This window comes from Xenopus tropicalis, chromosome 10 (genome assembly GCF_000004195.4).
Source record: "Xenopus tropicalis strain Nigerian chromosome 10, UCB_Xtro_10.0, whole genome shotgun sequence".
Taxonomy (NCBI): Eukaryota; Metazoa; Chordata; class Amphibia; order Anura; family Pipidae; genus Xenopus; species Xenopus tropicalis.
The window spans coordinates 19,986,955-20,002,288 of NC_030686.2; the positions used below are offsets into that span (position 1 = coordinate 19,986,955).

At 42.4% G+C, this 15,334-nt stretch overlaps 1 protein-coding gene across 3 annotated transcripts in view; it reads left to right on the top strand.

Moving 5' to 3' along the window:
• Positions 1-8,964: 8,964 nt before the first annotated feature.
• Positions 8,965-15,334, top strand: part of slc12a5 (solute carrier family 12 member 5) — a 64,221-nt gene continuing 57,851 nt past the window's right edge. The window contains exon 1 of one of the 3 annotated variants that reach the window (XM_012952550.2): positions 8,965-9,234. In XM_012952550.2, coding sequence (XP_012808004.1) covers positions 9,183-9,234 — 52 coding nt within the window. In that variant the 5' untranslated portion in view covers positions 8,965-9,182. The remainder of the gene's footprint in view (positions 9,235-15,334) is intronic. The other 2 variants (XM_012952549.3, NM_001078838.2) reach the window with 2 other exon arrangements.

The window sequence follows — 15,334 nt, forward strand, 5'->3', positions numbered from 1 at the left end:
GCAGCAGTTTCATTGTACATTGTACAGCATTGAGAAAGTGAGTTATTTTTGCACTTTGGAAGAAGCAGCTGACTGCATTCAGAATTATTACATTTAAAGACATTTCGCCATATGGACATTCCCTGCAGCGGGAATTAGGCATTTTCTGTATTTTAAGCTTACCTTACATCCTCACCAATCAGAGAAGTTGAAACGTCTTTTCTATGTAAAAGCCACTCGAGGATTAGCCTGAGCCGATGGCGCATAATGGCACGCAAGCTTTTTATAGACATGAATGTCTACATCGCCTCCTGCTGGCTTTAGCACAACTTAGAACAGTCAGCACTGACTTTGTATCCTGCATATCCCCTACAGCCCTGTACCTTTATATAGCAAACAACTTCCAAGAGACTTCTGAAATGTTTGTAATTAACATTATACATTATCCCATATAAAGTATACATGATACCTACAGTTTTGGTACCTGTATAACTCAGCCTGCTGCTTTGTGCATTAAAATGGTTACAGAACTCCTGAGTGACTTCTAATATCCTTATAATTTACAACAGGGGGGTACATTATCCCTTATAATACATGAGTGATACTCAGTGTTCCCTGCATAACTCAGCCTGCAGCCTTATTCCTTTATATGGCACAGAACCCCTCAGCAACTTCTGATATCCTTTAACTTAGAGCAGGGGATACATTATCCTCTGGTGGGGGTCTCCAGTCCAACAAGGATGACCATATATAACAATGAAATCAAATGCTTTTATATGGGGCAAAGTGTTATCTATTATCCTTATATTTTAACATAGGGGGTAAATTATCTCTCATTACATACAAGTTTCAGTAGGGTTGATTCACTAAAGGTCGATAAAACGTGCGTTATTTATAGCGTGCGTTAAAATTTTTATTGCATCTAATTTTCCGTGTCTTAACACACGATTCACTAAAAGCATACTTGTGTTAATTTGTCACGCGATGCTGCTTGCGTTATTTAAGTCGCAAAGACTATTTTCTAGCGGTATTTGACGGAACACACTGTAATCAATGCATCGAGCACAAATAGTCGCCGAGTGTGAAAAAATGTGCACCATATTAGCCATACATGCCATTACTTTCGGAAAATTACTGTATTGAAAATGTCCATTTCCCTGCAAACTGGAGGCTGCATCACTCTAGGGCCAACACAGACTTGAATAAATCAGAAAGTCCATATTGTGTTGCCAAAAGCTCATGAACTGTACTTTTCTATAATTACCGCCTGCCTCAAGTAGGTGTTCATTTTCACACAGAAAAATGCGATATTTAGCGCGTCTAAGTGTTTGTCAATGATGCGTTAGTGTTATTTCGGCACGCAAATTAACGCATGCGGTAGTGCGTAAATTAACGCACGCGATATGCAATTTAACGCATGCGTTAATACTTCGTCAATTTTAACGCAAAAAAGCGTGCGATAAAACTTATCGACCTTTAGTGAATCAGCCCTAGTCTGTCTTGTAAAACAAGTGTCATCACTGAAAAAAGGATTATTTAAGGCTGACTCGTATGTATTATGAGGATGTATTCGCATTTTTTTTTCCTTTTAGGTATCCCTTTAAGCCATGGCATGATCATATGCATGAATTCTTGTAAGCATTTGTACTTCTGCAATCTGCTATTTTTAAACCCACCAGAGAGACATAGAGCGCAGTAATGGAAGTGAGACTAAAACTTGCCTTCTCCCCCAACCAACGAAATATCAGCCTTCAAAACAAAAACCTGCTTATAGGTGAATGTGGGCTTATACCCCAGGTGTTTCTAAATGGAAAGCAATTCCCATGGTTATTTGTGTTTTCCACTTACTGCAGTTCAGGTTCATGAAGATGCACTATTTCCTATAGACGTCTTAGTGCTCCGGGTCTTTGTCTTTCAGCTGCTTTTGCTCCTACATGTGAGCTTCCTATTATAACTCTGCTTGAGCAAGAGATTTTTTTAAATCACATTTAATGCTTGGCAGGCAATACACTTATAATGTAATCAGAAGGTGACCGCCGACAATGATGGCACCTGTGTCACTTAAATACCAAATAGAGCCTTCTGAATATACATCCCCCCCCCATCTCTGCACTGTGAACACTGTCTTCCTGCTGGTATGTGACCCCTAGGGACTTAGGATACTACAGTGTGCATAATGCTTTGCAACAAGAGATACAATGAGTGGGAATAGACAGTGTACACATCAGGAAGGCAAAGATGAGCAGTTTGTGGTTGATTCTTGCCGAGCGCAGAGTAATCCTGTCAGATTTAGGGATTAGTGGGGCCGGTGGCATTTCTGTGCTCAGCTTTGTCACAATCCAGTGTGTTGCTGTGCAACCAGTACATGGAGGAAACGTGTGCAAAGTGTCAGCGCAGAGTTCAATGTGCGTGCAAAATTCTGGCTTGCAACACCAGGTGACCTGCTTTCTGCTCACATGAGAAATGATCCGTTGGCACATACACACACGCACGCGCACACAGACTTTAGCTTCACAACATCCCATTCTAATTTTCTACTTTTAATTGGTTGCTATGGACTCCTGCACAGGTGCAAATTTGCCCAGTTTGCCAAATTTGTAAATAAATGAGCCCCAGTATTGGGTGCAAGTGCATCAAAATGGTGATGGCACTCAATTCAATGGGTGCAAGTCTGGACACAGGTAACATAGTAACATAGTAAGTTGGGTTGAAAAACGACATACGTCCATCAAGTTCAACCATAATGCCTATATATAACCTGCCTAACTTCTAGTTGATCCAGAGGAAGGCAAAAAACCCCATCTGAAGCCTCTCTAATTTGCCGCAGAGGGGAAAAAATTCCTTCCTGACTCCAAGATGGCAATCGGACCAGTCCCTGGATCAACTTGTACTAAGAGCTATCTCCCATAACCCTGTATTCCCTCACTTGTACTGAGAGCTATCTCCCATAACCCTGTATTCCCTCACTTGTACTGAGAGCTATCTCCCATAACCCTGTATTCCCTCACTTGTACTGAGAGCTATCTCCCATAACCCTGTATTCCCTCACTTGCTAAGAATCCATCCAGGACCTTCTTAAAGTTATATAATGTATCAGCCAGCACGATTGATTCGGGGAGGCAATTCCACAACTTCACAGCTCTCACAGTAAAAAAATCCTTTCCGAATATTTAAATGGAACCTCCCTTCTTCTAAACGAAGTGGGTGCCCTAGTGTCCGTTGGAAGGACCTACTGGTAAATAAAACATTAGAAAGGTTATTATATGATCCCCTTATATATTTATACATAGTTATCATGTCACCTCTTAAGCGCCTCTTCTCCAGTGTAAACAGACCCAACTTGGCCAGTCTTTCCCCATAACTGAGACTTTCCATACCCTTTACCAGCTTAGTTGCCCTTCTCTGGACCCTCTCTAACTCAATCATGTCCCGTTTGAGCACTGGAGACCAGAACTGGACAGCATATTCTAGATGGGGCCTTACCAGCGCTCTGTAAAGGGGTACCCTAAAGCTATTGCCAGGTCAAGGGTGGTAGCTCCAGGGTCCCCTGCACATCAGTGGGCACAGTTGGGGGCTGGATCTTGAGAAATGTCCAAGGTCGAAACAAACTATTGATCTTTTTCTTTTCCTTAAAAGGACAAATCAGCCCAGATCTACCGACCCAATGCTCCTGTTTTCTAAACAGCTCACTGGCCTGGGGTTCTATTGGTTGAGCAGTGCGCTGCCATCTCTTGTAATCTCACTGCGATACACATCACTGTCCAGGACAGCCCCAAAAAAATGCAAACTTCGAAGTTAAGTGAACAATAATACCAAAAAATTATAATGTACTGTTATCCTACACTGGTGTGTTTTCTACACAAACGCTACTATGGTTTATATATATAAGCTGCTATGTAGCCGGGGGGCAGCCATTCAAGCTGAAAAAAAGTAGAAAAGGCACAGGTTATATAGCAGATAACACATAAGCTTTGTGGAATGGGTGCTTTATCTGTGCCTTTTTTCCTTTGATTGGCTGCCCCCATGGCTAAACAGCAGTTTTTTTATATAAACTCTAGTAGTCGGTGAGGGCAGTGAGGTTGGGGAATGCCCTTCCTAGAGATGTGGTAATGGCAGATTCTGTTAATGCCTTTAAGAGGGGCCTGGATGAGTTCTTGAACAATCAGAATATCCAAGGCTATTGTGATACTAATATCTACAGTTAGTATTAGTGGTTGTATATATAGTTTATGTATGTGAGTATATAGATTGGTAGGTGTGGGTTGTGTGTGCTGGGTTTACTTGGATGGGTTGAACTTGATGGACTCTGGTCTTTTTTCAACCCTATGTAACTATATGTAAGTCTTGCTGCAAACACCCCAGTTTTACATTGCAGGGCAACAGTGCATAATACTATAATTACTTCTATACACTTTAATTTTTTGGTGTTACTGTTCCATTAAGGGTGAAGACACACTGAGCCACTAGTAGCACCTACTTTGTCATGTCTACTAAACCCCAGAAAATACCTTGCCATGGACAATGCTGAGAATTGCCTCTGCTAAAACACACGTAGAGACAGTTATCAATAAATGATCAGCTTTGTCTATTTCTGTAGTCATGACAAGTAGCTGCTACTAGTAGCTCCCTGTGTCTTCACCCTTAAGGTCACTGACTCACAGAAGATGGCCCTTAAAGGAGAAGGAAAGGCTAATAAAGAGTTAATCTCAAGCTGCAGGCATACCTTCAGTTGTCTCAATAGTGCCCTTAAATCTCCCCATATTTTACCTGTTCAGATGATCAGAAGCCAAACAGGAAGAAAAGAACTGTGTAAAGAAAGTTCCCATAATGCCTCACTCCTGCACCGAGACCAAGTGTACATGCTCAGTTTGTAAGACTATGAGTCAGCTTGCTGCTGATTGCCTCAGATCCACATTCTTAAGGGGGGGGGAGTGAGTTCTTAGCATTCTTGAGGGGGGGGGGGCAGGAGAGATGAGAGAGCAGAGAGCTGCATGTCTCTGGCACATGAATTACAGACACAAAAAAATCTTTTGACAGAGAAGTCAGTGCAGCATTTTTGTGAGTGCTTATGGCTGTATTTACATAGACCTTTCTTAAAGACCTTTCTAAAGCTTACTTAGGTTTTACCTTTCTTTATCCTTTAAAATCTACAGGTTCCTGTGATCTAATGAAAGAGTTGGAGTTCAGAACAAAGCACTACGGGAGAAGTTTTATGCAAGGTTCTGATGCCACAGGAGAAGGCAGACATATAAAAGGCTAATGCTTCATGACTGCTTTGTACTCCCTATGCAATAAAGGTCTTTATGTAACAGCAGCAATTGCTTCTTTATAATGGAATCTGCACTCCCATAGGACCCCAGTCAGAACCTGCACTCCGATAGGACCCCATACACCCCCACATAAATTACAGGTGCCTTACACTGCTCCCTCATATGCAGTGCATATGCACCCACTACACACTGTCTAGTGCATGCAGTGGTGGATATACCCTGTGTATGAGGGGTGTGGCAGTGTATAGCACCCTCTCATGTACAAGAATGACACCCTTTAAAACAAGCATGCCTCTTGCCACCCCTTTCTGTAATACAGGCACTTTCCCCACATACTCTACAGGCGCCATACATTGTATCCTCAATCACATCCATGTAACCTCCTCCAACACAAGCATGCTGCTTACCTACCCCCTTATACATTACAGGTGCAAACTGCTTCCCCCCTCATACACTACAAGTGCCATGCGCTCTCCCCTCATTTATATGCCCATACACTACAGGTGCCATACACTGTCCCCTCATCCATATGTCTACGTACTACAGGTGCCATACACTGTCCCCTCATACATATGCCTACGTACTACAGGTGCCATACACTGTCCCCTCATACATATGCCTACGTACTACAAGTGCCATACACTGCCTCCTGATATATATGCCCATGCACTAGAGGTGCCATACACTGCCTCCTGATGTATTTTCCCATGCACTACAGGTGCCATACACTGTCCCTTCATACATATGCCCATGCACTACAGGTGCCATACACTCTCCCCTCATTTATATGCCCATGCACTACAGGTGCCATACACTGCCTCCTGATGTATTTTCCCATGCACTACAGGTGCCATAGACTGCCTCCTGATATATTTGCCCATGCACTACAGGTGCCATACACTGCCTCCTGATATATTTGCCCATGCACTACAGGTGCCATACACTGTCCCCTCATATATATGCCCATGTACTACATCCATGTTTTTGTATACAGAGGTCATACCACCCAGGTGCTATACACCACTCCTTTAAGCACAAGCATAGTGCATACATACCCCCTTATACTCTACATGTGTGCCAAGCATTTCCCCCTCAAACATAGGGCATACCTTTTCCCACACACACCACAGGTGCCATACACTGTGCTCTCATATACATATGTTGCCACCTTATATACAGGATATAAACACCCACTCTTAAGCTACAGGGGCCATACACTCATACATAAGGCATATTCCCCCCCCCCCATAAACAACAGGTGGGCATGTATAGCCGTTGTTACCCATCAATGAATTAACCCTTGCTGTTCCAGGATTTACCTATGTGTAAAGCTGCATTCTTAGGGCCACTGGGTCCCTTGTGCCACCCAATGGATGTTTGTGATGTGGCTGCGCCTCTGTAAGGATGCACTCTCCCTCCCCCTTCCTGCAGTGTCCTCTCTGGATATAGGTTTCTGGAGCATCTTCCTCACTCTGGGGATGACAAGGATGCCACCAGAATACACGATGAGGTGATTCCTCCCCCGGGAGAGTGGGGGAAAGAGAGGAGATGAGGAGGGGAGTCACTGCTCAAGGCATTTAAACAGGAGCAGAAGAAGGGGGAGTCAAGAAATGAAATACTCTGAGGGAGTCATTTGAGGCATGAAGGCAGAAAGTATATGTGTAAATAAAATTATACTTCCACACACATTCAGGGTTCATATTATGGTCTGTTCCTGTATCGCCAACGAATCCCACAGTGCAGTACATAGGGATTCCTCGCAGTGATCACACACAACATGACTTTCAGAGAGCACCGCTGACGGGAGCTTATAGTCTGCAGGGGGCTATGAATATTTCATTCTTATTAATACTATCATTATCTGCTAGGCTGTACAGCAACATATTCCCCAGTGCCACCTGTTAGGGGACAGCCTCCATTACCAACTGAATCAACAGAAAAACCATTGGGCTTAGTGGGGGGCTCTGCTAACAAGAGCTTGCAATCTATTCATGTATTTAGAGTCACTGATGCGTATATATTTATTTGCCATAGGGCACACTAATGTAGGGATAAGGAAATATTGCAAAACACTTAACTTTTTTTAAGAAAGTCTTTCCAATCTGCAATTGATAAAAGCTGATGCACAAAATTTCCAACAAATAATGCACAATTTACTCTTCAGTTTTACAGAATATTAATCCATTTCTGTCTGTTTCTTACATCTCCACAATCTATCTCTATCAGGTATTTCAGTCTGTCTGTGTCTATCTACAGCATATATCTATCAGCTATCTATAGCTGTCTGTCTGTCCATATATCTATCAGTTATTTATTGCTATCTGACTATCCATATATATATATATCAGTTTTCTGTAGCTGTCTCTCAATCCATATATCTATCAGTTCTCTATAGCTGTCTCTCAATCCATATATCTATCAGTTCTCTATAGCTGTCTCTCAATCCATATATCTATCAGTTCTCTATAGCTGTCTCTCTATCCATATATCTATCAGCAATCTATAGCTGTCTGTTTATCCATATATCTATCAGTTCTCTATAGCTGTCTGTCTGTCCATATTTCTATCAACTATATATTGCTGTCTGTCTATCCATATATCTATCAGTTCTCTATAGATATATATGTAGGCTCTCTAGCAGAGATATCTATGTATTTTCTCCCATCTATATAGCTGTGTGTTTACCTTTATTTGCCATTTGCAACTGTGTATCAATCAGCGTGTGTGTTTCCATCACATGTATCATCATTTGCGATCTAAATAGGTTTCATAGATATGAAATTATGTGGGCCAGCCTATTTCTTTCCTCTGTATCCACCTGTGTCTATAGCTCTCACAAATCAGACTATGTACTGTTTATCCACCTGTATCGCTCTGTCTGCCTTTGGTGTATCATCTTTCTGCGTACATCACCCCCATCACGTATCTGTACTTATTGAATTTAGCAAGCTGACACCTACCCAACTATTTATCTACACAGTATGCCTGCCTATTGCTGCCCCTCATTGCCCGCCCATCTATCGTGCCCTTTTCCTGTCCATGTACTGTTTAATGATGCAGAAAACATTTGCACTTGTTGACAACACACGGGATGAGAATGACCTGCTTCTCTTAGCCCAGCATGCCTTTTAAATCCTGCATTCCCAGGCACACAGTTAAATGCCCCGGCGTAAGTTATAAACTGTTAAATAGCTGCATGCTGCAGCCACTTGCACCTTGGCGAAGAGGAGTCGGGGCAATTGCAATGGTGGGAGTCTGTGCTACCTTGGAAACCTCTCCGAGCTGCCATCGGCCGATGCGCTGTATTTTTTTTTTAATTCCGAATGACGCAAGGAGGGAGTTAGTCTTTCCCAAGAGGTTCTGCGGCAGCTATGTCATGATATGTATTATCTTGTTACAACATTGGTGTTGCAGGGAGGGTTTCACTGCTGGTTATGCAGTCTGAAAGCAGTTGATGTATTGGTAAATATATCTAGGCCAATTCGATTTGCCCCCCTAGGCATTAAAGGAGTCAGCCCACCCCTCCCCTTCTGCCACCCTCATGAACTGCCCTCTTTTTGGTTAAAGGCAACACCATACTCTGATCTGTATTTTTACATTTTACTTGCCCTTTGCACTTCCCCCCCCAACCATTATTTTTTTTACCCCCCTTTATACAGTCTCCCTCTCTATGATATTTATCCCTTCTCCATTCTCCTTTCCCCCTCATGTCCCCCCTCCAACACCACCACCTTCCTCTGACTCCCCCCCTCCGGCCCGGTCTCCCCCTCCCTTCTCTCAGTATATGGGGCTGTGAGTGTGCGCGCTGGTGGATCTCTGCACTGCAGCCTCCTCCTCCTCCTCCTCTCCCGGAGCATCGCTGCAGTGTTAGGCATCAGCCGCTGTCAAGGGAAGAGAAGGAGCCGGAGAGGTTAGAAGCGGGAGCCGTGCAGGATGCTCAATAACCTGACAGAGTGCGAGGAGGGAGAAGGGGGCCCCAGTCAAGGTAAGTGCAGGAATCTGCTTGGAGGGGAGTGGGAGGGAGCCAGATCTCCGCAGTGCTGCCTGTGAAGTGGAGGGGGGGGGGGCGGTAGTGATCAGGATGAGGATTATAATCCCCCCTATCATCTGGGAACCCTCTTATTTATAATGCAAAAAAAAATACTGGTATGCTCCAAATCAATGGGCCTGACTCCCCCAAAATATAATAATGTCAATGTTGATGACTTCTGCATGTCTGTGTGCCACCATGCCCCTGTCACTCTGCTGCCCACTGGCAAAGTGACTTACAGCTACAGTATAGTAGCCCTTGCTATGTTCTCCATGTGTTCAGTGCCTTAAGCCACTGACCCCTTATACAGGGGCTAAAGTCCCTAAAGCCACTCTAAGCATTTGCCTTTGCAGTACCCTGCGTAGCTCTGGCAGATTATCTACCTAGTGGCGTCTGCTGCCCGTCTCTGCTCGCTCTCTGCTGTACCTAGCAACTGACCTCTGCATTAGAGCCCTACAGTTCTGCATCTGCGTTGTCACTAACAGTCATGGAATCTTTGGGCATATACACCTTGGACCCATTCCTCTTAACGAAACCCATATTGCCTGCTCCCTGCTAAACCCCCCACCCCGTGTACCCTACTGACCCTGGTCATCAGAACTGCCCCTCCCCCCTTTTCCTCTCTGCTGCAATAAAAATGTTGACAGCTTGCCCCCATCTAGGCTTTCAGTTTATATTCCTTTTTCTGCAATGGAGACCACACTGGGAATTACAAATGTACCCCTTTGTCCACTGCACCATCGGGGCATCATTTGTCATTGTCACTGCATCCTCTGTACTCCTCGACTCCCCAGTGCAACACTGTCTCAAACTTACTGCACCCCCTGCCTTTCTCCTATTATCTCTATCCTATAACTTTATACCCATAGTTCCTTACTTGGCACTACATATTTTCCATGGTGTATCCCTTGTTTTTTTATTTTCTGTCTGCTGCCACCAGGTCTTCCCCTTGGAGCTTGCATTTCTTTTTTCCTGGGTTATTTGTGGGAGCAGGGACCCTTACTACCTTAACCCACTATTAGTTCTGATGATACAAACAGGTGCTTATTCTCTGACCCATCTCCCCACGGCTTCTCTAAGACGCCTTAAGTCCTCATGGTGATTGAATTCTTGCCCCTTGACCCCATCCCACACCTAGGGTATGGCACTAGCCACCCTTTAACATGATATTCCAGTGCAGCACCTCTATTTGCACTTGGTCCAGTTCTTCCCTATAGCAGCAGCACTATATCTCACATTGAATATATTCCTGGGTGCTATCTCTCAGCTTCTCAGAGACTGTGAGAGGGAGAAGAAGGGATTACAGGAATAGGTCAGTGCAACTGAGCTGCCATTTTATTGTAGTGGATGCTAGATGAGCAATTAAAGGGATAAAAGTGTATGAAACAATTTCTTCTCTTAGACTCCCTACCTCCTGTATCAGTCTGTTTTTGTATGCAATTTGTAAATGTATGGGGTTATGTAATAAAAAGCACTAACTTTGCCCAGGAGCAGTAACCCATAGCAACCAATCAGCAGGTAGACTTTACTTGTCACCAGTTTAAAAGCAAACATCTTATTGGCTGCTAGGGGCAGATATAGTGCCTTTTATTACATATGGGGGTTAATGTTTATACTCCCCCATTGTACAGCGTTGTATAAAAATCTGCTAATAAATCAGTTTAAGGACGCTAACTTATTTGTTATGCCGTGCTTGTGCAAAAGAAATGTAGACCAAATTAACCACGTGTCACTGCCTTTTTTCACTGCCTAAATTTTTCCAGTTGGCATGAATGTGTGAGACCATAAATAGAACTGCGATAAATAACCACATTTTGTGCCAAATTATACACTGGCATCACCATCATAAGACAGGCTACTGTAATTTTTTTGATTTGGAATAAGGCCCCTCATAAGATAATCCAACAGTAATAGAGGCGGTGGCACCAAGGGTAAGTCAGGTGTCAGTATTAGATCATATATACAAGAACCAACTCATGATTGGAAAGGAGCTTATTACAGACAATGACCCTTATGAATCAACTGGCTGCAGAGGCCGGTGCTCCATCCAAGACATCACTTGGGTGCAAGACCCAGAGAGCCAGCGGTCAGAGCCTTAGCTCTCATAATCTTGTTAATCAACTTGTAAATTGGCATTAAGGACTCACACCTGGCTACAGTATCATGGGTCTTTTAAATGTGGTGCCACACGTTGTACTCTTTGTCCTCTCATATGTAGGGGCAATCTTCAGTTACTAATAAATCCTATACAGTTTATCAATTGCAATACCAAAAATGTCATATATTTGATTACGTCAGAAATGCAGTATGCAATACATTGGACAAACCTCACCAAGTTTTAAAGAACGTATTCGTGAACACATTTCTGACATTCGAATAAGAAAAGAGACAAATGTATCTAGACACTTTCTGTCCTGTACCATGTGGAATTTGGATTTTTTCCAGGTTCAAGGGATAGAGAGAGCCTTTCCATCTTGGAGGGGTGGTGACTTAGCACATAAGATATTAAAACAAGAAGTTTTTTTGATATTTACTCTTCATACTAGATTACCAAGCGGAATGAACTCCGATTTTGATGTTTCTTGTTACTATTATTAAATTCTTATTCCTCCATATTAATATCTACATAATGGTGAATACAATTTTCTCTCTTTTAGGGCAGTGACACATGGGTAGATTAGTCGCCGTGCGACAAATCTTCGTTGTTGAGGGTGACTAATCTCTCAAGGCAACTTTGGTGACTTGGGCAAATCCCGGCGCCGCGTACGCCATCCCACCGGCGATTTACATTCTAGCCATTGGGATGGCATTGCGCAGAGATTAGTCGCCCGCGACAAAGAAGATTTGTCACGGTGCGACTGATCTCTCCCCCGTGTACCCCTGCCCTTAGGTGTAATTATATGTTCTTCTTTTGAATATATCCATACATTTATATATTTCCTCCATGTTCATCTAAATACATGTATCTTCATATAAATACATTATCTAAATCCATTCTCTTCATGCCCTTCCTCTTACATGGGTGCTGTTCCTTTAAATTCTTTAAGCGTGTATAGTTCCCTCCCTTCTTCTTTTTTCTTATTGGTCCTTAGCCTTTTAAATACTGATGTTGTTTGTACATTTAAGCCTATGATTAAGTGTCAGATGGACACGAAACGCATCAGGCTTTTTGAGACGAGTATATAATAAAGCTTTTTTTTCTTTTTTACTATTTGAATGGCCTGTTTTTAGATCACCAGTGTGCCACTAACACAGTTACATGGTGCTTCAGTCAACCCAAGGGATGCACCTGCAGGGGGTGTATAACTGGGAGTAAGCGAGCTATGGAATGCAGGTAGGGCAGGAAAGCAGCACTGAGGTGAGCTCCCAGGTGAGGATTTGGTGGGAATGGAGCTGAAAGCTCCAGCAGAGGAGATTTTACTAACAGGGCAACATGGCAGTCACTGTGGTGGAGATCATGCAGATGGAGGTTTAGAGGAGAGGAGGTGACAGGTCAGATATGTCTGTGCGGAAACTCATATTATTAGTATTATAAGAATATTAGAAGTCAGAGGGGTTCTGTGCCCATATAAAGGCACAAGGCTGAGTTATACAGGGAACTCATGTATTATAAGGGATTATGTACTCCCAAAATAGACCATCACTAAATGGTGTCTCAAGGTAAAACATGTAAAATGGAGAAATTTATTGACATGTATGCCAATATCATGTGAGTCTTTAATAGATCACATAATAGAAATTTATATTTTTTCCAGACACACAGATCCCCTATAAACCTTAAAAACCAATTGGGCATTAGCCCGATATTCACCCTGCATGCATTATAAAATGGCAGTATTTTAATACATGTTACTGACTTGCGTGTTATACAGGGTGTTCTTGTACATAATGTCATATGTAAAAAGGGGGCAATGACCTTGGTGCAATTGCGGCATGCCTACTGCTATGGCCAGAGATTCAACAAAATTACCAAATCTGCTTGTATATTTATTTAGAAATTTGAGCTAATCGCAAAAAAATCCATATGGTGTAGAGGAAAGTTTTGGAAGCACAAAAACGCAATTTTACTGCATGCAGAACCTCCTGCAGGCTAGCAGTCCATATGGGGCTACCAAACAGCCAATCACAACCTTATTTGGTATCCCCAAAGAACATTTTTCATGCTTGTTTGGCTCCCCAACTTTTACATATGAGTGTGTCTCACAAGTAAAAAAGGGTTGGGGATCCCAGCTCTAGAGATCTGTAACAGTATGTAGAATTAGATCAGAAGGCTTCTTGGTGTAGGTGTGGAACAAAGCAGTTCTTTAGGAAAAAATTTAATTAGGAGCAGAACTGTAACGCGATTTGTAATTTAGTGTTAAATGTGATTATTGGTGGTCTGGGAAGTCATTAAAAGCCTGAATTGATACATGAGAATCCCTCTGTTTTGTTGGATTGGGTTTATTGAATAAATGTAGGGGACTGAAAAACTATGGGGCCTGACTTGCATGGATTTCACTGGCAATAGAAAGTACACAAAAATGATTCAAATTAAATAAATGACAGATAAAATGCTCATGGCAGAACGGATTGGTATTTTATGTAACTCGATGCTTATTGTGCAGTACATCAGAAGAATAATGAGGATTATGTGGAGGTCAGTGATAATGGTGTAAAGCAACATCAATCTTTAGAAGATTCTCTGAAGGACTGGACAAATCAAGATAATTAATTTTCCAATGCCTTTTATTTTTTTATACCTATAAGTGTCAGAGAGCTAATTACATTTTGAGTAACCATTTTGTTTCTTGAGTATCCCTCCAGTTCAAAATTACTATTAAATGTCCTCGGTATAAGACTTGATTGTGGTACTATGGTCACATTCATTTGGAACACAATGGCAACATTCTAAAAGGGCTATACCACTGAAAGTTAGGTATTGATTGGTTGTTACCGTGGTGCTTGAAATGTTTTAAATGTAATATTTCTGCATAAATATGACCAAAAACATGATCTGGTTTTTACGTGAGCCCCAAAACTGGATAATGAGGCTCCATTAAACAAACATAAAAAACATAATCAAAAACATAATGCTTGTTTGTTTGTTTGTTTGTTTATATATTGAGAGAAATTATCCAAAGTGTTTGGTGTGTGTGACCAAAATATGTGACCATTTACTTCCAGTAACTGGTGTGACTAGCTTGGGAAGTTTTGATGCCTTAACAGTTTGGCTTGGAGGAATTTCAGCCATTTCCAGCCATGTAGGTGGGCTTCCTTGAATAAACTGCCCTCTAGGGATGTTGGTGGGCTTCCCCAAATGAACTGCCTCCAGGGATGTTGGTGGGCGTTCCTTAAATAAACTGCCCTCCAGGGATGTTGGTGGGCTTTCTCATATGAACTGCCCTTTAGGGATGTTGGTGAGCTTCCTTGCATGAACTGCCAGCTTCAAGACCTTACATTTGCATTTCTATAGGATTATGCTCAGGACGGTGACCATAGATTGAGTTGTGTGTTAAGGGTGGTTGTCTTGCTGCATGACCCACTTTCTCTTGAGCTTCAGTTCATGGATGGATACCCTTAAATTTTCTCGCAGAATTTGGTGGGAAAATTCAGAACTCCATCAATGATGGCAAAGCAGGCCCAAACCACGATACAGCTGGTACCATATTTTATAGATGAGATATGGTTCCTATGTTGGATTGCACTTTTTATTTATGCCAAAAAGTTCTACTTTATTTTGGTCCCATCTATCCACAGAACATCCTTTTAATAGACGTCTCACTTAAACATGGGGTCTTTAGCAAACTGTAGATGGGCAGCAATGTTCTTTTTGGATAGCAGTGGCTTCCTCCTTCCAACTGCTATCCACCCTGATGGTGGACATTTGCCAATGCATGAGAGGCCTTTGGTTCTTGAGACATTAGCCTGGGTATTACACAGTCTTGCTCTTGGTGTGACCTTGTTGGTTGACCACTGCTCGGGAGGGTAACAGTGGTGTTAAAGGAGAAAGAAAGGTAAAAACTAAGTAAGCTTTATCAGAAAGGTATATGTAATTACAGCCATAAGCACACACTGA